Source organism: Argiope bruennichi, chromosome 2 (genome assembly GCF_947563725.1).
Source record: "Argiope bruennichi chromosome 2, qqArgBrue1.1, whole genome shotgun sequence".
Taxonomy (NCBI): domain Eukaryota; kingdom Metazoa; phylum Arthropoda; class Arachnida; order Araneae; family Araneidae; genus Argiope; species Argiope bruennichi.
The window spans coordinates 139,464,656-139,492,433 of record NC_079152.1 but is presented as its reverse complement, the minus strand read 5'-3'; the positions used below and the strand labels follow the sequence as shown (position 1 = coordinate 139,492,433).

At 29.2% G+C, this 27,778-nt stretch overlaps 1 protein-coding gene across 2 annotated transcripts; it reads left to right on the top strand.

Annotated features, from left to right (window-relative positions):
• Positions 1-9,041: 9,041 nt before the first annotated feature.
• Positions 9,042-27,154, top strand: LOC129959965 (microsomal glutathione S-transferase 3-like). Of its 2 annotated transcripts, none has more exons than XM_056072909.1 (6): positions 9,042-9,199; positions 10,001-10,136; positions 22,580-22,644; positions 22,726-22,783; positions 23,541-23,613; positions 26,914-27,154. In XM_056072909.1, exons 2-6 carry the CDS (start codon positions 10,014-10,016, stop codon positions 27,012-27,014), a joined length of 420 nt encoding a protein of 139 aa, XP_055928884.1. In that variant the 5' UTR covers positions 9,042-9,199; positions 10,001-10,013; the 3' UTR covers positions 27,015-27,154. The 2 variants fall into 2 exon arrangements, with proteins under 2 accessions (XP_055928884.1, XP_055928875.1); XM_056072900.1 differs by lacking the exon at positions 9,042-9,199 and adding an exon at positions 9,659-9,739.
• The last annotated feature ends 624 nt before the right edge of the window (positions 27,155-27,778 follow it).

Below are 27,778 nucleotides of genomic sequence, written 5' to 3'. Positions count from 1 at the left end.
CTAATTGGAGGAATGCAGGTGTATGGCCAATGGTATCACAAACTGCGGTGTTCATGGCGAAACGAATCATTGGTAACTTCGAATGCCAGTTTCCATGATCATCTCCAACCAATATGGCCAGTCGAGGCTTTAAATCTCTATTCTTTCGCTCTACAGGATTTGATTGAGGAAAATAAACAGGAATGAGATTTTGGCTAAAATTGAGGGTGCAACACACCTGTTGAAGAACGGCGCTGACAAATTGAGACCCATTGTCGCTAATGATTCGCCTGGGAATTCCATATCTCAGGAATATGTCATCAATGAGTGTAATGGCACACTCACTAGCAGTTGCTTGAGATAGTGGAAATAGTTTGACCCATCGGGTTGCACAATCCTCAATAATAAATATTCATTGCTTACCATTTTCAGTCTTTGGCAATGGACCAAAAAGATCGATCGAGATTATCTCAAATCTTTGAGAATAGACTGGAGTTCGCAGTAAACCAGCTGGCTTCTGGTTGTTGGCTTTATATAGGTTGCATTCCGGACAGTTTTTTACATTATCATTTATGTATTTTCTCATACCAGTCCAATAGTAGCGTCTAGCAATTCTTTGAAACGTACCTTCTTCTCCTTAATGACCGGTCATCGTATCATCATGGTTTTTTTCCATTATAGAATCACGTTCTGAAGAAGGAATTACCAGTTGTGCCTCTTCGGAATCAGCATCTGGCAAATATCTGTAAAGAACACCTTGATTCATTAAAAATCCACGTTCTGTCCAGTTGGCATAATCTTCTGTTTTCTGAGTAGATTCGAAACTGTCAATAATCTTTTTCAGATTTTCATCAGCAAGTTGGGCTTCAAGCATGTCTTTAGCACTTCTGACAGGCAGGTCAGCAATGGCTATGTTACACACTTCATAAGGAGATTCTTTCTCATCACATACAGGTCTACTGAGCATGTCTGCAACTACATTGGCTTTTCCAGCAACATACAAAACTTTCAGGCTGAAGGCTTGAATTTCTAGAGCTCATAGAGTAAGTCGTCCCGTTGAAGACTTTAAAGTTAAGAGCCATCGTAAAGGTTGGTGGCCGGATGCCACAGTGATTTCAGAACCTTCTAAATAACCACGAAATTTCTTTAAAGCCCAAACAACAACCAGAGCTTCCCGTTCTGTTGTTGAATAATTGCGTTATGCTTGAGTGAGCAGTCGACTTGCATATTCGATTGGTTGTTCTTCTGATCCGATACCTTGAAGTAAAACAGCTCCAAGTGCATAGTGGCTTCCTTTAGTCCGGATAATGTATGGCTTGGTGCCATTAGCTTGCTTCAACATAGGGTGTGTTGTAAGTCACTTTTTAAGAGTGTCGAATGTAGTCTGCTGGGGAAATCCCCAATTCGAAGGAGATTTCTTTTTTGTGAGGTTACTGAGGGGCCGTGAAATCTCGACAAAACTTTGTATGTATCTTCTGAACCAGGAACAAGTGTGTAGAAACGATTGGATTTGTTTAACATTCTGTGGAGGTGGGATGCTCTGGATAGAGGCAATTTTCTCAGGATCAACTTCTATTCCTTTCTGAGTAATCCAAAAGCCCAAATATTTCATTTTGCAGGATGTAAAGCAGCACTTCTCGCGGTTGGTTTGAAGTTTGAAGAGGATCAGTCTTTCAAAGACACACTGCAATTCTGAGAGGTGTTTTTCCAATGTCTCTGACAAAATGATAATGTTTTCTAGGTAAGCGAGAGTAAAGATATCTTCCAGACCATTGCGGAAGCTGTCTATTAATCTTTGAAAAGTTGCCGATGCATTTCTGAGTCCAAATGGCATCCTTTTGAAGCGGTATGTTCCAAAAAGGCAAACAAACGCTGTTTTTTCTTGGTCATCTGGATGGACCTTTACTTGATGATAACCGTCTTTCAGATCATTTGCTAATATGAAAGGGGTGGACTTTGCCTCATGTAGAAGATCGTCCATTCGTGGCAATGGAAAAGAGTCTGGAACAGTGATGGAATTTAGTTTCCTGTAGTCTGTACAAAGTCTCATGGTACCGTTGGCTCTTGAAATTAGGACCATTGGAGAGGCATATGGTGATTCGCACTCTTCAATAATTCCTTCAGCAAGGAGTCGATCAATTTCTTGTTTCAACTTTCTTTTTTAGTCGGAGACATCCTATACGGTGGTATGGCGACTGGAAGATGATCACCAGTGTTGATTCGATGCCCGATGACAGGAGTTGGTTCTCCCCCTGGTTGGAAACATTTCTCGTACCTTTTTAGCAGGGAATTGAATTTCGTTCGTTGTTCGTCCGTGAGATGGGTACCCTCATTTTCTAGAAGTTGACAGGGATGGGATGCAACAGGTACAACCAGGAGAGACTTAATATCAGCCGGAGGTTCAATAAAGTTAAACGATTGGTGAGGAGCCTCTGAGAAATACCAAAGTCCTTTCTGAAGATCCAGGATGATACCTGCGGCTCTCAGAAAATCTGTACCGAGAAGATTTCGGTTTCCCTTGGAATTCTTCAAGACTATAAGTTTCGTGGGGATAACTTTTCTTCCCACACCAATATTTACCGTCGTTGTGAGTATATATGTTTTTTGTACATGTCCGTCAGCTAGGGCTATGTCAACAGTACTATTTTCGAATCTTCATCCATTATTCTTGAGGAAACGGTAAAGTTTTTCTCCGGCAACCGAATGTGTAGCCCAGAGGTTCCCAAACTTTCTTTTCTCGTGGACCACTTTCAAAGTTTTACTATTTTCGGTAGACCCCCTGCTGCTACATTTCTACAGTATTCCCAAAACTCCTAAAAAATATCACCCTAAATTGGGGGTGTTAAGAAGAAAAAAAAAGTAGCACATTTTCTTGTGTCCTATTTATTAAAATAATACTTGTGGTTATACAAAATTATAAACATTTATTATTACAAACAATCAACAATTGACAAAAAATCAACAATAAAAAATAGTCATACTTTTAATGAGACGGATGTACTTGATGAATTGGCAGCATATTATCAATATTTGGCTTCAGTTTTGTAAGAAGTGATATCAAATCTCCCCGTTCTGTGATGTTCAATCTAATCCTTTTTTTTTTTTTTTTTTTTTTGTTAACAGGTTGGTAACGGCACTAAAACTTCTTTCGACAAGATATGACGAGGGAAACGCTATAAAAAATTTTCTCGCAATTTCTTTGCAAGTCTCGACATGTGGTGCACACTTGTACTATTATCTATTGCTCTATTCTATTCTGTGTTTGAACTGAGTCTCGAATATTTTTGAGTACCTACCTAGTGAATGATTCTACCTGCCTACGTTGATAGGTAAATCCAAGCCAAAATTTGTGTTCTTTATTATGAAAACCAGAAAATTTTTCGCGGACCCCCACTTACAACTTGTGAACCCCTGTTTTCTTTTCACGTCTTCGGGGACCCCCGTGTGGTCTCCTATGGACCCCTGGGGGTCCACCTGGACCACTTCGGGAACCTATGGTGTAGCCCCAGTGTCGGCACACACTGCTGCTTGGGAACCACAAATCGTAATTTCTATAATGCTTGATGACTGACTTTCCATTGAGATTCTATGAAAGTTCATGTGATTAAGAGTTGGAGTTTGAGTGCTGTCTCCTTGAACCATAGGATTACATTTCGCACATTTTGCCTTTACAACTTCTGGCGCTCCACAACCATAGCATGATAGAGTGGATCTGTCTTTGTAGTTGGGATCCCGCCTATTTTGACTGGGAATCCACGGCAGACCCTGACTATCATCTCTTTGTTCAAATCGGGTTGATTGATATTGATTTCTTTTTGGGTAAATAACTTTTGTTTCATGTGGCTTTGGGAAAAGCTTTAGGTTTACAGAGCGTAAGTTGTCATAACTGTCCAATTTCTCCACTAGATCATTTGGAGCAACCCATTCACTCCATACATCAATAAAATAGTTCTTGACTTCGGGAAGAGCTCGTTTCTTCAATTGATACAGGATCATTAGATCTTTTAATTCTTCAATCTTCATTATGTTCAATTCTGCTAGCCATGCTTCAAAATAACTACGCAGTTCAAAATGGAAGTCTTTCCATGTGCTTTCAGGTTTTTTCTTGTGAGTTACAAAAAGTTGTCGCATCCTCTCAGCGCTTAATTTAAACCGTTGAAGTAACATGGATCTAACATGATCAAAGTTACGTGCTTTCTGTTCTGGTTCTCTTGCGATGATCTGTGCCACACTATTGGGTAGTAGCCCTAGCAGATGAGCAACCCATTTCTGTTTACTTATTTTTAGAATTTTAATTTGACGTTCGAATAGATTTAAGAATAGGGTCATGTCCCCATCCTGCGGGTCAAAGTCAGGGAGCAACTTTTTCAAGTTAAATGTAGCTTGTTGGTCTGCAGGCAAAAGTTCAGGACTAGAAGTTTGCTTCAACTTCTGAGATTTCACTTGCAGACGGAATTTCTCCAATTCGTAAGCTCTCTCCCATTCTATTCTTTCTTTTTCATCAGCGACACGTTCTCGTTCATCACGTTCTATTCTTTCAATCATAATGTTTTCTAGGGTAGCTTTTACAAAGTCTAAATCTTCCTTGTAAATACACGTTTTCAATATTAATTCGCGTAATTCAATCACTTTAAAATCACCTTCCATCTCCTCACCAAGTTCTGTGGCAAGTTTTATTAAATCTTGTTTCCTACCTTTAGACATAAATGTCATATTGAACGTTTATCTTTACGCAACACCAAATAAAAAGTTATTTTTCTCTAAGCACACTCAGTTGAGAAATGTTCAAATAAAAGTCAATGTTCCTAAAAGGTTCACTTTAAATTCAAAATACTAACAATAAAATTTGCAATTATGTTAAAAAAAAAGAAATAATCAATATTAACATTTTACTGATGCACAATTTCTAATTCACTTTTCAATATGAAAAAAAAAAATTTCTCAATTAACATTTGTAAAACAAAATTATGTTTCGGATATATTATCGAATTTCTCAAAATAGCAATAGAAAATCATATACTCAAATTTCAAAAGAATAAAAACAACCGTAAACATTATATGTCATTAAAAAAACACAGAAAATACGATTTTCAGAATAATGCCAAGTAAAATTTAAGTCAAGAAGTATTCTTACTGAATAAAAAAAGGAACACACATGGTATATTTCAAATACTATAAAACATTTAATAAAACATATCAATAAAACAATTTTTCTTCTTGGAACTTTTCCTATTCCGAGAGAAAAAAAAATAAGAATACTTTCATCTACTTTCCTTTTTATTTTAGAAAACTTCCGTTAATAAAAGGAATAAAACAAAATTGATTAATAGCCTTTTCTTAAATACAAGGCAGTATAGAAACACAAAAGGAAAAATAGATCATCGAATATGCTAAATAAATAAATAATAAAAAAAATAATAAAGCAAAGCAATAATTTATCTGTTTCCTCTCAAAACTAAACGATTCAATAAAAACAAAATTACGTTTTAATGGAGTACAGAAATGAAGAACATAAACAAAGCTTTCATAGGTTTCAGAAAGATATCTCATTACAAAATGAATACTCACAAAGTATTTTCAATAAACTTATCAAGAAAAGTCTTTAATCTGACACAATGGCATTAAAGAAAACAGTATGGGGGAGGGATTCCACCGGAAAGAAGTCGGCGTTAGCGCCAGGGTTGCGCAAGGAAAAAAGTCGACCTCAGGATGCAGGTCTCCCGTTTAACTGCTTGTCCGTAAACGCCACAAGGGGCTTCTATAAAACGCCACAAGGGGGCGCTCTCTGCTGAAGGGGGGAAAGAGGTGCTTCAGTACTTAAAAACATCACATAATTGAAGCAGTTTGTTAAATCTCAGATTTATTTACATTTATTGTAAGAATTTATATACACATATAGTGAAAAAATTATTTGCTGGTGCATAATACATACACTATGGGGGAAAAGGACACACACATATATATATGAATTAATACATTTTACATATAAGTTTATACGTATATGAGTTACCTGATCTTGATAATTTATATTGAAAGAATTAATTGAGAATTATACAAATTATCTTAGCAATTATAGTTTGAGAAAGGCATTTGCTTGACTAATTCTGCTGCAATAGCTGCATATATAATAGAAATCAATAGCTGAGTCTATGTAGTTGATTTGGTTTAGTTATATTAACGTCCCGTTTGAAGCAACACTATGTAGTTGATTTTAAAAAGTAAAAGGTCTTGGTTTTATGTTTCCAAAATCAGAATTTTCCTTTTCACTTTGAATGTGTTCAATATATGAGTATTTTTTTTTCCCCTTCAAATTCCATTTTAATGCAAAATAAATAAATAAACAAAACAAAAAAGATAATGCTTATTAAGACTGGTCATGTAGCAATTAGGTAAAATTAGTATTTAATAGGACTGTCAACATTTAGTTGGGAAGAGAGAAGGGAAAAAGAAAAGTAAAGAGCTGCTGAGAAGTAAAATTGAGGAAATATGGATATCTGCAGCAATAAGGTTCTGATGGTTAAATATGAAGATGATGATCATTGTTAAAAATGGTGACTCAATACTTGTGAACACATGATATTGATAGAAAGCATTCTTTGCATGTTCTGAAAGAAAAAAAATTACTAGAAAATAAAATATTTGTAATAAATTTTTTAAAAAATTATTTATCTAAATATACTACTTATTTGGGGATACATACAAATGTATTTTAAATTAATTATTTCACTGCAAATTTATAAGTTAATGTAAAGGGAATAACATTAAGTACATGATGAAAAGAACTATATTTTTATATTTACTATCTTACATACATCAATACTTGTTAAGAAATTCTTCCATATTACTGTGTAAATTCAAACCATTATTTTAGACGAGGGAAGTAGTGGTTTAAAGATTTATCGGAGAGAATCTGACATACGTGATTGATTGAATGAAAGGGTTAAGGGATTTTTAGCAACAAAGGCTGTTATCCCAGCGTTCAACAATTGACATACGTTCCTTGTTGAGAGGGATTACGGCTCATTGGGGCCGCAGGCCCCACCATCCGTAAATCTAAAAATGGTTAGCTTTGGAGTGATATGAAACTGACCTTAGTAATTACAGTGCATCATGCATGGTTTATTTTAGTTTGGAAGTATTGTTTTATTGTGTGTGGAAAAAAAAGGGGGGGGTATGTATTATTTGTCTGCAATTTAAATTGCAAGGGCACAGCGAGGTCTGCGTTTGTTGCAGGTGTCGTTTATATCATATGTCGGTATGTTACTTAGGGTGGGGTTGTCTATATTTATGATGTTTCCATAGAAGTTTTGGGCTTGTTTGAGGATGAATTGTTTGATTGGGGGGATGTTCAGAGCTTTAATGATTTCCGCATTTCTGATGAACCATCTGGCCCTGACTATCATCCTTAATGTTTTGTTTTCCAGTGCGACTATTTTTTGTAGGTTAGTTTTCGCCGTAGCAGCCCAGATCGGACATGCATAAGTAAGTATTGGTCTTATATATGCTAGGTAAATGAGGACTTTATTGTTTATTGAGAGACCTGAATTTCTGCAAATTAGAGGGTATTGGATTCTGAAAGCCAAATTAAATTTTTCTCTTGTTTTATTTATGTGCGTTTTGTAATTTAAGTTTTTATCTAGTGTTATTCCCAGGTATTTGACCTCGTTTTGCCAGCTGATTTCAGTGTTGTATATTTGGATTTTGGACCAGTTATTATTTTTCGTGAAGAATAAGATTGCCTCTGTTTTGTCCACGTTGAGTTTTATTTTCCTCCGGGTTAGCCAATTTTCGAGATTATTAATGTAATTTGTAGGGGGATGATTGCTTGCTGAGGGTTTTTGCCTTGGGAGAGAATTGCAGTATCGTATGCATAGAGACTTATCATGATGTCTTTTTGTTGAGGTATGTTATTCAGATAGAGTAGGAATATGACAGATGCCAGAATTCCGCCTTGGGGTACCCCGGCTCTGAGTTTTCTTTTTGTTGAGTCCGTCTGGTTAACTTGCACTGTGAAATATCGGTCCGTGAGGTAAATCAACTATTGTTTTGGGGAAATTGTAAGCAATTAATTTATGTATTAGGCCTGGGATCCAAACTTTATCGAATGCTTTTACTATGTCCAAGAATATGGCTACTGTTGGTTTTTTGTTTTTCCTGCCTTCATGAAGGAATTCTATCATGCGGAGTAATTGATGAGTGGTGGAGAGTTTCTCCGTGAAGCCAAATTGCTGTGGGATTGAGATGCCAAGTTCTTTACTGTGTGTTAGGTATCTTGTGAGGATTATTTTTTCAGTTAGTTTGCTGAGGGTTGGGAGTAGGGAAATTGGTCTGTAGTTGACTGGCAGGGAGGGGTCTTTTCCAGGTTTAAGTATAGGAATAACTCTCGCTATTTTCCAGCATTTGGGAAAGTATCTGAGCTTTAGGATTTCGTTTACTAAGAGGGTTAGTTTGATAATGATATTGTCAGGTAGTTTTTTGAGCATCTTGTTGGTTATTGCATCGGGACCTGGGGCTTTGTTAATTTTTATTTTCTTGATGAATTGAACTATTTCCAATGGCATTACTTTGAGGTAGTTTACCCCGAGGTTTTTGAGCTCGTATGCTGCTATTGATCTCTCAACAATGCTTTCTGTGCTTGGATCACTAAGATTATTTGGGTTGAATTGCTCTTCCAGCTGGTTGGCAATTAGCTCAGCTTTTTCAGCATCTGTGTGTGCTAGAAGTTTGGTGACTGGGTCAGTTAGTTGGGGAATGTTCGTTCTTTTCCGTTTGAATTTTTTGGTTGCTCTCCATAACGAGTTATCTTGGGGGTTGAGCATTTCGTTTTGATGGATGTATATGTTTCTATTGTATTCTAGGACCGCAAAGCGAAATTTTTCCTGGGCTTTGTTGTACTGAGATTGACATACGTTCAATCTCTGTTCATCTCCGAAATGTAAACATGCACAATCAGTCACGTTTGCACTTTAGCCAATCACAATGTACGATTACATTGCTGATATACGTGCATATGCGTAGGTGAGATACTTTCGCGAGCTGGGATTGGTCAATCAGAAGACATTCGGAGATACACTTTTACCCCGAGGGTTTCCTCCCATCTTTTTCGTTCAAGATAATCACTTTATCAAAATATTTGTTTTCATTTAAACTTTACCTAAGTTTATGCTGCAGTCTTCTTAGAAGAGTTGTTTAACGACGGAAAAATTTTTAGAAAATCAAGGTATAGTCATTGTGAAAATTCTATGTATAGTAAAATTAAATAAATATATATTTAAATGTTCTGAAATATAATTATTAGTGATATATATATATTTTTGTCTTATGAAGGATAGTTGATCTCTTATCGTACCGTCATTTGACATTTAATTCTGGTAAATACTGCTTACATATGGTTAAAAAATTAAATTGAATTTTGAAAATATTAGTTTCGTCTTTCTTTTTCACTGACACTTTCATTTCAATTAAGAATTTTCATATGAAAATTAATTTCCTTATACAAATAATTCATTAATTTCCTTTTAGTAAGTAAATTAATAATTTTTATTCTGAAGAATGAGTTTTTAGAGATTGTTATTAGAAAGACTTTTTTTTAAAAAAAAATTACACAAGTTGGACTTATGAAAATTAATTTTATAATCTTTCTCTGCATTTATTTTCATATGCAACTATTGAATCTCATTGAGTTTTGTTGTTTAATGCCTTTTTTTTACCCATTACTTGATTCAATCTTCAAAATGGTGTAATCAAGGATGGTGTTAAGGTAAGGGAGGCATTATTAAAAATTTGATATCTTTATATTTTTTTCTTTTTCCTTTTTTTTTTTTTTCTGATTTTACTCATTATCAATTTCAGCTAAGTCATTCAAATGCTGATAACGGTAGGTGTGCCTCTTCAAGTACATTTCTTCCAGTTTGTTTAAATTTATCTAAAAAGGAGTTCTACTGTCGAAATTAGTTTTAAAAAAAGTTGTAATTTTCATTTTTATATTTTATATATTAAAATATTAAACTTTTCCTTTCAGAATCTTAGTAAACATGGTTATTATTGAAATACCTAAGGAGTATGGATATGTTGTACTTGTTGGAACTTCATCAGTTTTTGTTGCAATGTGGCATGGGATAAGAGTTTCACTTGCTAGAAAAAAGTTTGGAATTAAAGTAAATATCTTATTTTGTGATTTTTTTTTATTTTTATAATCTTTATATATTTGAAATAATTGGCAAAATCAATTAATCAGTCCTCAATAGCTTGTCCAATTTCACCACTATGTATATTATTTGATCGCTCTTATATATATTATTAGTAGTTTTCTGCCTTCTGTCACTCTTTACTTTTGAGAAAAATATTGGCAGTCTGCATGCACAACTAATACATTAGTTTTATCAGTATTTGTTTCATATAAAATTTCATAATCCCTATATCCTTCCTAATGGTGATCTACCTTCTGCTACTCGTTATTTGTGAAAGAAATCACTAAAGCATTACTTTATTATATATTCTGTAATGAGAAAAGCTACGATTACAGTAAGAATAATTATTTCATATTAGATATGTCATCAATAGTTGATTGCCCTCCAATATTGAGATACATTGTCAAACTAGCTATCTTTGGCAACCAGCTGGTTCATTGGAATTAATGGTTGCTAAAATTTTTAATAAAATATTTTATGTAACTTGGTCTTCATAGCTTCTTCAGTAAAACATTTTGGCTTCAAATTTTGGTATATATATATAATTCATATGTAGAAACCTTATGCCACTTAGTTTATTTTACTCTGCATTTCTTTTCTTTTTTGCCAGCTGCCCTAAAAATTTGTTTAAAAAAATTTTTATATTTTAACAATGTAATCCATTTTCTAACTAAACTATGTAAAATTTGGCATTTCTTTCTTCATGTTAATATAATTTTAAACATGAATTTAAATCTTTTACAGATTTTTCAGAGTTTTTAGTAAATATACCTATTGCTTGACTGATTGCAAGTGATGATAGAAATTTGGATTGTGAAACAAAAATGAAAAGATATCCATCATAGTGACTTTATTAAAAGCTTTGGCTTTGTTCCAGAATCACACTACATTTAATATTCATTCAGAATTCTTGCAAATTTTTTCAGTACTTCTGGATAAATGCCAAACTTTTATTTAATTTTCAATTAAAATTTCAAAAAAGTGGCTTTGTTCCAGAATCACACTACACTTAATATTCATTCAGAATTCTTGCAAATATTTTCAGTACTTCTGGATAAATGTCAAACTTTTATTTAATTTTCAATTAAAATTTCAAAAAAGTAGCTCAAAGAGGCACATTCCTACACTCCAAATTATATATGTGCCAAGTTTGGCAGCTTTAGAATTAAAATATCTGGCCAGGAGAGGGCAATCACACACCAAAACACACATTCATCTTTATTATAAGTAAAGTTTAAACTTTGATAGAGCTCCAGCCGCAACAAATAGATCATTTTTGCAAATCACTTCCTTCACTTTTCAAGCATAGTCAGAATACCACATATTTATAGTGCTAATATAGTTTAAAATATTTTGCTTTCTTTTTCTGTGTTTAGATATACAGTTAAAATCAAAAGAAGTAAACTCTACTTCTTTATATCTGAAACATTAATATTGAATGTAGTATTGATGTATTACATAAAATATTAACAAATAGTTTAACAACTTGTAAATTATAAATGAGCAGTAATTATTAAAAAAAGTAAAGACTGGCAAGATTTTACTTCAGATATCTTTCAATTTTACAGAAGCCATCACTTTTTTCTGGCAACCTTCTAAATAAAGTTGGTTTTGGAAATGTGCTTTTAATTCTTACATTGATTTCTGGGGAGGTGAATGAATTTGCCATCAGAAAATAAACACATTGTTAGAAATAAGAATAATAATAAATTTTAAGAAAATAATGGAAGAAATAATTTAAAGGAGCTAAAGAATATTAGTGAATACCAGTAACAAATATATTAAATAGATACAAAATTTTCAAAGAACAAGAAGACAGAGGTGACTTATTGATGCAGAAGAGAGAACTACAGTAAAGGATACCAAAGCAAATCCTCTTGCAAGTGCTATAAAAATATCTTACAAACAATAGGAAAAGTAGAAAATGCAAAGCATTCAGATTTAGAATGTGGAGACTGCTCTTATAAAACAACCAGACTTCAAAAATTTACCAAGCACATCTAATATCCAAATAATACAATACCAATGGATCTCTTGGCACTAATGCTGTAAACAAGGAAAGTCCAATCATTAAAATATTCTCAAAATGAGATCATGTTGTTAAGAGATAATTGAATATAAAAATATTTTTAAAGAATTTTGAATTACTGAAAATTTTGATGATTATCATCGACCCCAAAGATTCATCTGAATCATTATTTTTTCCTTCAAGTTCCAAAAATATGAGGCTCGCGAGGGAAAAATTATAGAGAATAAAAAACATTCTGTTGAATGTTACAGGCCGAGTTAAGAATTGGCTTTCAGAGAGGTTTCCAATACTGCTTTCATAATATTATTCACCCCTTTGCAAACCTTAGCATCTTAAATAAGTGCCAAGCAACAAAAAAAAATTTTGCAAAAAAGATTTTTTTTTTTATCATTTTTAAAAATTGGTAACCATAAATGATGTGATATATAGAGTTTTGGCCGAGACAATGTAGCCTTTTTTTTTCCCATATAAGTTATTTAAGTAGAATTGGAAAGTCTCACAGGTAGAAAAAATTCACCAAAGTAGCAACTTGTATGCACATGTAAAAAATTGTGTAGACGAATCTTGCTTTAATTGGTGTACTATGTTTTGCTCTTTATTTATCAATAACCTCTTTAACTTGAATTTGACTCATATATGGGAATGACACAATATCATTAATGCACCCTTTTTTATTGCTTATTTAATCAGAAAATGTGCCAACTTATTTCTTTGGATGAAGATGCATAGCATTAACAACTGCTTATTTTTAATAATTTTTATGAGTCTTTTTTTTTTTAAGGTAAAAATAAAATCTTTCCCATACTTGATCTTGTGTCTTCTGCCATTGCACAACAGCACTGTCATTGCTTCTGAAATAAGTATTCTCAAATCATTAAGATCATGTGTTCACAGAAACTGTGCACAGCAGTAATGTTCAAACTAACATTATTTGCTTTTATTCACTCTTTCAGTGCATATGCCATCTTCTTTCTGTGCTGCATGTTGTTACTGGATTGATAGTACTTGCTTAATGTAAGCATATTTTAAGCCAATATTATCATTTCAGTAAAATCATACATGTGCAGAAAGATTGCATATGTGATGCAGTTTCTGCTCATATGTGATCTTGTTAGGTTGCCAATATGGCTATAATGTAAACTTGCTTCTATGTAAAAGATTGCTCCTTAGGTTAGGAAAATACTGATGATATTAAGAAAATATCCTCTTTTCTTTTGCTTATGTAGAAGGGAGGAATTTGTACTTTTTGTGGAATAATTTCATATTTCTGAAAATCATGTCAAGATGTCTTTTTCTTTCTTTCTTTTTCTTTTTTTTTTAATAAGTGCTTGTTGGAAGAGGCTTGAGCATTAATAAAAATATTGAGGTAGAAAATTTAGATGGAATATCATAAGTTTTATAACATATACCTATGACCATGTAAGATAATTGGACAGAATTCATTCAATAAATATTACTTTTGAATTGATAATATCAACATCAGCTCATTTAAATATTACTTATTTTTAGATGAACAAAAGGCGAAAGAAATTTCTGACTATGGCATAAAGAAAAGAAATTTTAAATATGAATTCATGATTTCTTTATGGAAAAAGTAATCTTTCTTAAAAAAAAAATTGCTGAAATTGAATGTGGTTGCTCAATAAGTCACAGATGTTTTACTATTAATAATTTTCTTTTACCTGTTTATTAAAATATGCATGGTTTTTATATCCGAAATTTATTTATTTATAATCTTACATTCTTTTTTCTTTCAAAAAATCAAAATGATAATAAGAAGGAAATTTTTTGTTGTTGTTATTACAGCTAATTAATAATAAAGAATTTTCAATATCAATGACAGTGTTTTAGTAATATTTTTCAACAGACACTAGCAGAAAAAAAGATTTTAAATAACTTAGTTACATTGTTTGTAAAAAGTCTTCAGCATAACTTGTGGTATTCTAGTTTATTTTGTATAAAATTAGACACTTTCTTGATGAACTTGATGAATTTCACCGTGAGGCATAGTTCTATAATAAAAACTATTATGTCAATTGTAATTCTTCTTATTATTTTTTTAAATCTAAAGGCATTTAAAAAGTACTCGTTTTTAAAAGCAAAATTTGACTGCTGTTTAGGACAATTCTACTACTGTTTCAGGATCTCGAGACTAGTACTTTTTGGCTATTGTATTTTACTGAGGGATGGCATAAAGAAAGATGAATGGTTATTATGTATCCTAATCGCAAATAATCTGAGTTCTCCCTATCAATAAGTGTAAACATCTTCTTTCCTTTCACCCCTTTTTTGACAAAATAAACACCTCCTGATGCCAGCGCAAAAACACAGATGGCTTCTAAATACAAGAATGAATAATACTCGTCCTGTGGACTCTTGCATATTTCTTGATCCAGGTCAGACAGATACATAGTCTGTTGTGGGGAAATGTCTTGATTTTGCAATATTTTCTGATAACATTAGTCATTTTAGAATCATATATATGAACCTAGTGTTCAAGAAAGTATGCATTTCTTTTCTTTTGCTTTTTATACATTCAATTCTTTGAGGATGGCAAATGCTTACATCTGATACTACTTGCTTTTATATTTTGTTTATTTTACAGTAAATTAAATTTCCCTCCTCATTGCAAACTATCCCATAACCAACTTTTTCATTCATTTTAAGGATTTTTCATAATTTTTAAGCCATTTAAGGTCTTTTATTTTTCTTAAAATATATACATTTTTCACAAGAGTGATTCATTTTCCATCAGTAATTCTTTTTGATGTATTTCCTAATTGATTTTCTTAATAAATAGATTAAATAGGTCCAAATATTGTTAGAAGGATTCTTCAGATGCAGAAATCATTCATTACTAAAGCAAACCAGAATGAACATCTGTTTTCCAGAAAGTACCATAACAAGGATTCAAATTTTTGGTATATTATTTTTTAAAAAAAGAAATTTTTGAATGAAAGAGACAGATAAAGACTTTTAAATTAATAAATAAATTTACCAAAAATTATGATATTATTTGGAGATGGTTTGCTATGTTACGATCTAGGGATTTATGGTAGCAGCAAGAGTCTGAATTTCTGTATTAATCTTGGAAGTCTTCTATGATTCAAATAGGCTATCTAGTTTTCTTCAACAAAAATGCTCCACTATCAAGAGAAATGGGGATTTACCCAAATTTAGTTCTTTCAACATGATAATGGTCTCGAACATACTTAAAAAAAATTGTGAAATAATAGTTAAGTATCGGGCATCTAAAGATTTAGTTTATTCTCTGTTGTTTCTTGACTTTAACCTCATTTGAACATTTGGCATACTAACTTTATATGTAAGTATGCAAAAAAATTATTGGATTAAAGAAGAGTTAAAAAAGACTGTCATGGAAGAATAGCAGCAACAAAAAAAAAAAAAAAAAAAAAAAAAATTACATGAACTGACAAAAAAAGTTACAGCATCTGTATATAGAAGGTTAGAAGCAGTGATAAGATCCTTCTCACCTCCCTTCCCTCCAATAAAAGGAAATAAACTATTATTTGCTTTTTTAAAATTTTATTTTCCATGTCAGTTTTTATATTTATTTTTATGCCTAAAGTTAGTTACACTTCTGCTTATATTGAATTATTACTTTTTTTATTATTATTATTGAAAGTTTTTAAGTTAAATTCTTCTTCAATATATTCCTAATTCCCATATAACTGTTATGTTATAAACAATAATATGTTTGAAAATAAAATTTATTTATAAATAAAACATTGTGTTTTCCCACCATTAACCCCCCACTGTAGTTTATCAAAGTTAGTTATCATAACTAAATCAATTTTATGATATATTGGGCAGATAGCTTGTTAGAAAATGGCTAGTATCTGTTAGTAAGATTTATTTGTATTGCTATTAGATCATTAGAGGGGAAAACAAACAAACAAATACAAGGTGGATATTAAATTCTATTTTAATATTGACTTCTTTTATTTTACCGATGTAAAATAGAAAATGATTAATAAGCTAATTTTATAATGAATGTATAAATTGAAATAATTTTATGTAAATCATCCACTTTATTTATCGAAAACCAAAGGTAATCTCATACACCATTATCCAATTGTGGTATGAATAATTTTGAAAGATAATTTTTTCTCATTTATATAATGTAGGAGTTTTGAGAATGTTCAAACCTCTGTTCAATTTAGCAATGGTTTATTCTTAAAATCTCCGAAATACAATAATCAAAAGAATTAAGGTCTGGAAGAAGAAAGTGACTAATTCTATAGAATTTGGACACTTGATATAGAGTACAGCCTGTGTGGATCTGGTTTTGTATGATTCTGCAATATAATGTTGTTTTTATTTTGGAATACAATTTGCTAGTACATGATAAAGTGTAGTCATTATGTCCTGTTTGCAATACTCTACTTTGATTTTTATTAATGAATTTCTGAGCTCGTTTTTTAACTGTCTAAACAATAACATAATTTATGTTCTGAAATCATTTAACAGATTGAAGTTTCTCAAGTATATGCTAAGCTTGCTAAATATGAACATTTCTAGAATTTGACGCTATTTAGTGACTAACATAAAAAATAGTATCTGATTTTTTTTGACACATCATTTGCTGTATTAGTCTTTAATTCTTGCATTGTATAAATGTATTCATAGAACTTCATTTAGAATTGATTCCTGCAGGATTAATTCTTTATATATTCAGAGAAAGTTTTAATTACCTGTTTGTTTCTCGATGAATTCAACTAAGAAGATTGCAGATATTGAAAGATTGAATATTTTCAGTATATGTGAATTAATTGGTTTGGAAAATGGTAAATATTTATTCCTAATCTGAATTTTTAATCTAATGGGTCTTAAGTTTGTTTTTCATAGAATTATAATAATGTCTTTATATATTGTATCTGATCTGTGTAAATACAAATGTTTACCTAATATTAAAATATAAGACCATAACTAAGAATCATGCAGTGACCTAAAAAAATTTGGTTACAAATAAAATTTAGGAAATTATAAAAAAGAAATCTCAGCTTTAAAAAAATATATAAATTGTGAAAAATAATATTGCATATTGTACTGCTTTTATAAAGAAGAAAATAATTTAAGTGAAATACATGATTTCATGTGTAATAAAAGATTAATCAAAATTAAAAATGAGTAAGTAATTCCTTTTAATCTAAAAAAAAAATCACTTTGTAATTGTCTGTAATTATTTCATAAATGTGATGGTAACTTTTGTTTTATTCATATTTTCTTTAATAATTCCAAGCTGGGAAAGAAATAAAATTATTAAAGAAACCCTTTTCAACAAATGATTAACAAAACTTTTCTGAATAAACATTGTTTGATGGCTATAATAACGTAATAATATTGTTTAAATTATTTTTGAAAGTGTAAAATTTAATTTTTTTTAAATTGCTGCTAGTTAAAAAAGTAATATTAATAAACTTGCAATTTGAAACATAGCTGATATAGTTGTTTTCAATTCACATTAATTGATAAACTTTATGTCATCAATTCCATCAACCTAAAATAGATTTAGACAAAAAAAATGAGTATTTCATCATAAAAATCGGTTATATTTATATGACATAGCTCAAATTATTTAGATCGATCAAAACTGTCACAGTATCATCGACTGAACAATCATTCCATAGAATTGAGCATAATGGTTCTTAAATATATAGCTTATTGTTAAAAAGTTTTAGTTTATTTCCTTTCTTATTTTCACCATGTTATTTTCATCTTATTTTTGATTGGAACCATTACTTTTTTTTTTTTTTTTTTTTTTCGAAATCAAAACGTTTTTAAAAATACTCAATATTTTGAGCTTGAAAATAATTAATCTATCAACTCTAAGGAATTTATTTTTATGCACTAATGCCTGATAAATCTTCTTTGCATTTAGTAAACATTAGTTGGGAATATATTGGATTGTTAAAGAGCTTTATTGTTAAAGAGCATGGTGCTATTAATTCCCTCAACTTCTAAAGGTACAAATGTAACTTGTTGATGTATTCATGGTTTAAGCATTGTAAAACCAAGGCTTTAAGACTGAAAGTTTGTTGGATATATATATTACCTGTCTGCAGTTCAAAAATAGCCTTCATGTACCTTCAAAATAGAAAATAAATCTTTCCAGTTGGGAAAAGTTATTGATTTTAACATCTTATTTGAAGATAGATCAATTAGTATTATTTATCTTTAAAATACTTCTCTATATAGTGGAAGAAACGGCTAACTTTACTGATGTTTTTTAAAACTTTATTTCCTCTTTTTATTTTAAAGAAGAAGCAGAGGATACATTAATGAAAGTTGTGTTTAAAAAATGATTATATCTGTTGTGGCATATTCTGTCAAAATTGTTAGTTCCCAAGGAAAGTCAATTGAGGATAACTTTGAGGTTGAAAGGGTGGACTTTTCCTATTTAAAACTTACCAAATTTGCATTTCAAAGGAGTTTGGATCAAAAGTATATTCAAACTGAAATTTAAATTTAAAAAATTTTGTCTATCAAAAATTTCACATCTCAAAAAGAAATGTTTCCAAATCTGCTATACAGTTTAAGAAAAATGACCTGGATTGTTTCAGGCAAAGAATCTCGTGCTATGATTGAACCATTATTTCATACAATTTTTAATATAATGCATTAATTTTATGAAAGAATGTTTATAGTAAAGGTCAAAGCTAGTCTTTCAGACAAAGAATTTATTGTTTTCATCTGATTATTTCATAAATTGAAACTTACAAAAGATCCTACTAATATTTCGAACAAAACTTTGTTTTCAGCTATTTGTATGATTTGATCTTGCATGTGTGTTATATCATTAGGGAAAATGTTAGGTATTTATCTTAATCTTGATTTTGTATCTGCACATAGGAATATTCTAATCCAAATAATTTAATTTGTCATTGCATTATTCTTAAACATTTACATGAATCTCAAATTATGTCTTTCATTTGGTATAATAAGGAGTGGAAATAAACTTAAAATGGTGCAATTTTTTGCATTATTATAGTTGTAAATTTATGATTATATTCCTCATTTGTAAATTTCTTGCGTCATATTTTGTACGGCAATAATTAATGATACTTTTTGCTGTTGACCTCATATATTCATTTTTATTATTACTCTTAGCTTTTATTCTTCTTTCCAAATGATATAATAGTTTTCATGTTTCTTCATTAAATATTATATTATGCATATTCTTCTAAGCTTTTAAAATTTTTTTAAATAAATGTCATCATAAACCTGTGTGTTTTCAATGTAGATTATATAGCAGTGTAAATGAGAATGAATTTATTTTTTTCCCATATGATTTGTAGTTGCATTTTAAAATTATTCTATCACAGTATTGCATTTGGCAGAAAATTATTACAGAATATTATTAAGTTTGTAACATTTGTTTAAACTTTTTTTTTTTATCAAATTGAATTTTCAGACTTAAATTTCTGACTTTACCTTAAATTTTTAAAATTTAATACACAGAAATTTTTTGCAAAATACATGTGAAATATTTTTCATGTCTGATGTACAATTTACAATTTAATTTTCACTCATAAGTACAAGTAACATACTGTTAGAATACATAGAATTCCTGTTTATAATATCTAAACATAAATTAATTTTCATGGATATATTTCAACAGTCTGTGTAAACTGAAACTTCAAAATTATTTGAATAATAATACATTTATAATCTTTTTTTCAGTGTCGTCATCAATAGCTCCAAGATGCTATTACCATTTTTTTTCAACTAATCGTTTGGTATTGTTTTTGTGTTAAAATCTAGTATTTGATATATTTTTTATTTGATTCCGCCTAGATAAACCGAAAAAAGTATTTTCCAAAAGTATTTTCCAAAAATATTTTTCTAAAATTTCTTATTTTTTAATTTAGTTACAATTTTTCTTTCATTCGACTTTTTTTTTTTCTGGTTAAATATGTGCTTATTCTGAATTTGTTGTGAATTTCATTTTGTCATACCTAAAATTTTAACGGTTTTGCAGTATTATTTAGAGCCTTTGTATGGATATTTTGTTTGGCCATGCCTATTTATTTTTTATAATTTTACAATAATTCATGTTATTAAGTAATTTCTATGGATAATAGTTAAGTTCACTTAATATTCAGAATTTTAAATCATATTTTAATGGCACTTTATTAAAATATTGTAATATGCTTTAGTGCAATTTCGTTAACAGACCCCAGATAGAAATTGCCTAGTCTGAATCATAATTTATCGAAATTCAGCACTAACTGAGTAGTGCAAACATTCAAACTTGGTGATGATTGGAGCCTCACTCATGGAATGTTACCCATTCATTTAATATTATTATGCAAGAGTTGTTTTCTTAATCAAAGTCTTACCAGATTAAAGAATAATGGATTCCACCTTTAGGAGTGGCCATAATTTCTGTCTTTTACTACTGTGAATATAGCTGAAACTTTATGGTCTAGCTAAACCTTCTAATCCTGTTATTTTGCTTTTTGAATTTATGAGAATTCAGATAACTTTTAATTTTGCGCTGATCAGAATGAACCAGTATATTCAGTATGCTATATTTAATAATACAATGATATATCTGCTGTTAAAGTTATATAGCGATATATCAGTTCATTGTGCCTACATAACATCCTCTAATTAAAATTCAGTTATGTTTGATAAAAAATACATCTTAGTGAACACTGTTTTGTCAGTATTGTTTTAACTCGGCGGCATGGCTTGAATTTCAGCTGCACAGGGCTTAGGCCAACTTCGCCATCTTCTCTTTTAGGTAAACAAATCCAAAAAGCAAATAAATAAATAAATACTGATACTCTAAATTACTTTTCGACAAGAATAAATTTGTTATTGTGATTTGTACTGGGTATGAATAATGTTGTATATTTTATAATATAATATGACAAAAGTTCTTACACTTATGTTATTTATTGATATGCATTGACAAGAATAAGCTAATACATGAAATAACGAATAAATTATGAAACACAAATGAACGTCCAATTAGAACCAGAATGATACTATTGTAATTTATATTTTTATTGAAAAATTATTAGAATTAAAAATAAAACTTCTGTCTTGAACTAAATCTTTATTCATCTACTCTTTCTAAGAGCAAAGTCTTTTATTGCACTATTAATATTTATATCATCATATATTTGTGCTACACAAGATAGCCAGATTGTACTTTACTACTTATCTTTAAATAGGGCATGTTTGTGAGAAACACCCAGAGTGCTGTCGATTTATCTGTCGAAATTGCAATAAGTTTGTTTTGAATTTCTGGTGATATAAAAGATACTGAAATTTTGCAATCCATTTTAGATTTTACAAGATGTGCACGAAGTATAAAATCAGACTTTGTGATTAAAGGCACCGTTTCTTTTTTATATTAATCCTTGGTATTGTTTTCTCTGTGACCATCTGAGAAAAAAAAATTTTTTGCAAGAAATCATATCAAGCATTCTAAAAAAATGTCTTACTTTTTTTTGTTTCCTTTGCTATAAAGTTTTGTTCTTTCTTGTCAGAAGTCTACCCATTTTGAAGTTTCACTCCTTCCATTTGCATTAATTTTGGTTGTATAGTGCACTTGGAATTTTTGGATTCAATTTCCATCAAATGTTAAATCCAGCAAATGGGTAATACTTTGATCCATTTGGACATTTATATGAAAAAATTAATACCATTTTTAATTCAGATTACAAGGTATTATTATTATGAGATATTGCTACCCCTCCCCCCCCAAAAAAAAGAACATGCCATCCAGAGCTGTACTTAGAGGCTTTATTTTGATATAGGGTGCAGAAAAATGCACCATTTTAATGCTGATCAATATTATTATATTAGAAGTTTATATGCTTCTTAAAGAACTGCTAGAATTCCTCATTATCAAAAAATTTGGGAAAATTATCAAAATTTGAATCAAATGATGACAGTCATTAAACATGAACTGTAATTATGAAATGATAATTTCCAGGAATTTAAACAGAATCTTCAAACTCAAAAGTTATTAACTTTCAAATATTCTTTCTACTATAAAACTAGTCATATTTTAAGTAACAACTCTTTGATAGTATTGTAATATGAGTTTTAGTATAATTATTGTCAAAGAAAGGGCGACAGAAAGAGGGAAAAAATATACTACTTAGTGCTGTAGTTCAGTCAAATTTTAAATAATAATATAAAATATAAATAATAATATAAAATGTAGTTAAAATTTACTCGGAAGTATATATATATATATATATCATCTAATACTATAATTAATACAGTTTTGAAAGATAAATAAATATATTTCGTACCCAGTCAGTAATCCTCTTTTTTTTACTATTATCTCACACGATAATTTTTTTTTTTTTTTTTTTTTTTTTTTTTTGCCTTTCAGTATCCTATTATGTACAGTGACAACAATATTGTCTTTAACTGCATTCAGAGAGCTCATGGAAATTTGTAAGTTTCTGATTCTCCTATTCCAATTTTAAGGTATCACTTAATTTCGCATAAAAATAAACTTGTGTATCTTTTTTCCAGCCTTGAAAACTATCCTCAATTTCTCTTCCTTCTCCTTGTTGGAGGATTATCACATCCAGTAAGTGTAAAGAATAATATATAATTAGATGTTTATTAATTACTTTGTAACTGTTAGTATAAGCTGTAGGAAATCTTTTGAATAAGTTTTAAGATAAGGATTTTTTTTTAAACATTTGAATTCATTATTTATTAAGCTAGAATGAAATTTAATCTATATATTTTAGTTTGTCATCAGTTGTACTGCCGTTTTAATTTTTTGGTTACTATAAAAATATTTTCTATATTTGAGTTACTATAGGCTTTATAGTAGAATATGAAAACTATAAGGAATTTTCTACATTCTATAGTAAAAATGTCTCATAGACAATAATATAAAATATAATAGGCTTTTGAATGCATAAATTTAAATCTGAAATTTAGGTCTCTGAGATTAAAAAAAAAAAGTATAATAGTGAAGAGAAAGTGCAGATTAGAATGATTTATTAATTTTGTTCCTTCCACTCTTTTTCTTAATGGGTATAATATTTGTATTTGGGTATAATATTTTTCTTATGGGTTTTCAAATATTTGATGAATCGAATAAATAGAATGAAGACAACATGTAGATAATATTTTACTGACTTTAAAATTTGCTTTTAAGTTTACTGTGCCATAGCATTTGCTCCAAACAATGAATTTTTACATTCCAGCACCAATCCTGTAAGCAGATGGGCAACCGATATATAACACATTCTACTTTATAAAGAAAGAAAAAATTCTACTATCAATGTTTTATATCTCTTCATATGCATTTTCTAATTGTTTTTTCATTTCAGAAACTTAGTACTGTTGGTGGTATTCTGTATTTGTTGGGAAGAATAGTTTATGCTCTTGGCTATTCAACAGGAGGTACATCAGAATTTTATTTTCTTCAGTATAATTTAGTTTAGTTGCAGTTTAAATATTTATTACATTTACAGTGAATGTAATTATGTAATTCTTTTATTAAACATTAGATAGCCATTTCTTTAAAAACAATTTAATCGGATATTTTTATGATTGAAATTTGTGCTTGATTTATTAATATTTTACCAATATAACCTAAATTAGAAAGCGAAATACCTTTGCTTCTATTTCATTGAAAAAAGTTTTAAGAATTTACTCCTAGCTTCCTTTCAGTACGTAGGTCCAAATTAAATTATTACTATTCAAAGGAATAATGATAAATTTGATTATAGAATCACATCATTTGGTTAAATTATTTATAAATATTTTTATGGTTTCTGAAATTTCTAAGAGATGGTAGAGAAAGGAAAATATTTAGATGTTGTAAAATACTTACCAGACACATTTAAAAATAGATTAATATAGTGGTAATTATATTTCCTGTGAATGGATTAAACATATTGTTATAAAGAATTCATTTCTATTTCCTAATAATAATAACTATTTTTTTAATTCATCATTAAAAAAAAGAAAGAAAAGAAATAGTTCTATTTTCAAACTGATTTGTAGCCTTCCCCCCCCCCCTTTCGCTTCTTCTACTAACTTCATTTGCCATCTTACCCTTGAGAAAAATTTCTTTAAAAAACAAAATAGATTGATTTTTGAAAATTCCAATGCTTAATAACATAAATGTTTATTCTTTTCAGGTTTATCCATTTTATAAAATGTTTTTTTTTTAGATATAAAACTGTCTAATACCTATTCTTTATTTAGTTTAGTTATTTACTTTATTTATTTATTTATTGAGTTTTACAATTAAAAAAAAACTGAAACATGAAACATATCCTTATTAACAAAATTGAAATGTAATTTTTCATTGAATTTTATATTTATTTCAATACATTAGGTCAAAGTGATAAATAATATTAAGTTCTATTTGACATCGGGTTAAAAAAAAATAAACTCCAGTATGATTTTATGAATTAGACTCTTAATGTTTAAAAGGATTTTCACTTTCTGTTTCATGAAACTATTACATCTATTTTGTAGTCAATTGGTTCGCCAAGATTAATGATCACTAATTTTTTCAAATAATTAAGTAATTTTCTTTTAATAGCTTTGCAAGCAAAATATTTTTTTTTAAATTTTGATAATCATTTATCTTATATTTATTATGACAGAAATCTTACACTATTCTGTTTATTGTTCTAGGTATTTCCATAACTTTCTCTCATTTCCTATAAAATTTGAACCTGTGAATGGAAGTGATTAAACTAAACTAAAACAGAAACTGTTTCTCTAAAATTAAACTTATTTTTTAGACATCAATACTGAAAATATCCTAATATAGCATTAAAATCTTATGTATACAGCTGTTTTTATAATTTATACAATATCTCAAAGAATTGTTTCATACAAATTTCTCAAATCCAATGTAAAATTCAGTCTAAGAAAGCAATTTTCAAGTGATAAGAATAATAATACATTTTTAGCATTCAATTATATTACAGAAAAGAGCAGCAATCTTTAAAAATGAATGTAGCTAAAAAAAATTCTCATTGCTTACTTGTGAAGTTAAACTTTACTTTTAAGTTCAACAAATTTCATATATATATATATAAACTCACACTTCAAACAGAAATCAACTCATTATGAAATAGAAAAGAAACCATATCTTCATCTTCAATAATGAAAAAGAAATCTAGGATGAAACATTTGTAGCAGCAATGAAATTGGTTTGAGTTTCTTAACTGCACTGAAATATATTGGTATTAAATATTCTTTAAATATTTTTTTAATTAATTACAAGAGGGTAAAAAAAAATTGAATTGCAATTAAATTGAATCATCAAAAAAACAGCCTTTCAAATTTTACAATTTTTTTTTTTCTTGCTGTAATAATGTTAAGTAATGGTGAAAAAAAAAATCAAAATCTCATTTTATTTTTAATTGATTTTAAACAACATTTCTAAAAAATTGTTCCAAGATGTTCACTTTCAATTTCCATGATGCATCTGAGTCAAATATAGTAGTTCTAATTCTAATGGTCTGTTCTGTAAAATGTTAACACACATGCATTCATCTTTATTAATAATGAAGATGAATGTGTATCTGTTGTTACTACACAGTTCACACCTTTTGACCTAAAGTTATCAAACTTGGAACTTATACTTTGTGCATTGTAAATGTGCACTTCCGAGCATTTTTTCCCCTTTCAAATTTTAATAAATTAAAAAGTTGGCAAAATTTTGAAATTTTTTTTACCATAATTTTTGAAATTATTACATCATGCAAATGTTTTTGCAGCATCTAAAAATATAAATAAATTTTTTAAACTATTCGAGATAGTTTTTCAACTTTTACCAATTTCATACTTTCAATCGGAGAAATGCTTTAACTGACAAAAATAAAAAAAAAATTGGGTTTTGTCGATAAATGTACTTCTGAAAAAATTATAAAGAGTTGATTTTATATGGTCCTTTGGTCCAATGGGTCATTGTTAAAAAAAAAAAAAAAACTCTCGATTTAAAAAAAATTAAATAAATAAACCTTTCAATCTTTTTTGTCCAAATCTCATTGAGTTATAAAGTTTAGAAAATAATTACTTTAGAATAATCCGCAATTTCATTATTTTAAACAAATCAGCATTTAGGAAACTTTAGTCATTAATCGGAGCATCTTCTTTGAAATGATTGATGGAGAGGTTTGAAATCGCATATTTTTTATAAAATAGTGTATTCAAATTTTCATAACTCAATCAGTTTAATCACAAAGATGTAGGACTGTTTTTAAAGCTTAAAATATTATTGTTTCAGGAATTTATTTTCTTATGACCACAGATCTTTATAAAAATCCATTACTCATCAGAATGTTTATTTCATTAATAAAATTATATTACTTCATAAAATATAATTTTCCCTTCATTTGGACAATTTCTCTTGTTAGATATAAACATTTGTTACTAACTATTTAAATTTAGCCATTGAGCATACTTATCCTTAAGTAATATAGAATTATTGAATTAATTATTTAGATATTTTAAAACGCTTTAAAAAAATTCTAATTTCAAAATTTATTAAAGCACAGTGCAGTTAATTTTTATTGCTCCCCTTTAATTCATTTTTTTGAATGGATTGGTCATTTTTGAAACCTGTTAAGAAAAAGTTAAATGCTCTATTTTGGTAAACCCTTTGCCATTCCATCAAGTATTTAATTAAATTTCTTCATCGTTTCATGTAGCTAAAGTTAATCTTCTCCATTTCAGATCCACAAAAACGTATGAGAGGAATGTTCATGCATTTTGGAATCCTTACTCTTGTGTACACTTCTGCACACTTTGCTACTAATCTTCTTGGGTGGTTCTAAGATGCCAATGTATGCATTATTTAATGAAACAGGTGGTTGATTTTTATATAATTTAAAGAAAAATGTTGTTACAAATTATGTATTTTAAATGTTATTTGTATGTAATATTGATTTTTTAATAAATGAAATTAAAAACATTAGCTTTATTTTAAAGATATATACATTTTTTTTCATAAATTTATAAATCCATTATAAATATAATGGATCCTTAAAATAGTTATTACCTTTGTGTGTGTGTGTATATATAAAAATGATAACTTGTAACTTAATTTCAAAATTCAATGCATACATTGCTGAATCTGTCTCTCTACAGTTGTGACATATATTCACATGGTGAGTTAGATATGTTTTTTCCTCATGATGTATTTCATAAAAGCTTATTTATAAGAAATGGATGCAATACAATTTTGTGTTTTCATTGGCAATGAATAAGTAATCCGAAATAATTCACACTTACTAATTTTTTTTAATGTTGTTGCATATAATAATTCACAAAACTCTTTATCTTCTTTATTGTACAGTACATTTAAAAATATATATATTCAAATTGTATAAAAATAATATTTTGCTCAGAAAAAAACTAAGTTGAAGTAATAAATTCTTGAACACCTAAAAGTTGGTATGGTTACACTTTTAAAATTCAGCCATCAAGGAGTTGAAATACTTTGAATAAGAACAGAAAAATTACACAAATTAAAGATATATATATATGTATATAAAGATACTTAATTTCCATCCTTTTAACAGAAATATTAAAAAGCAGT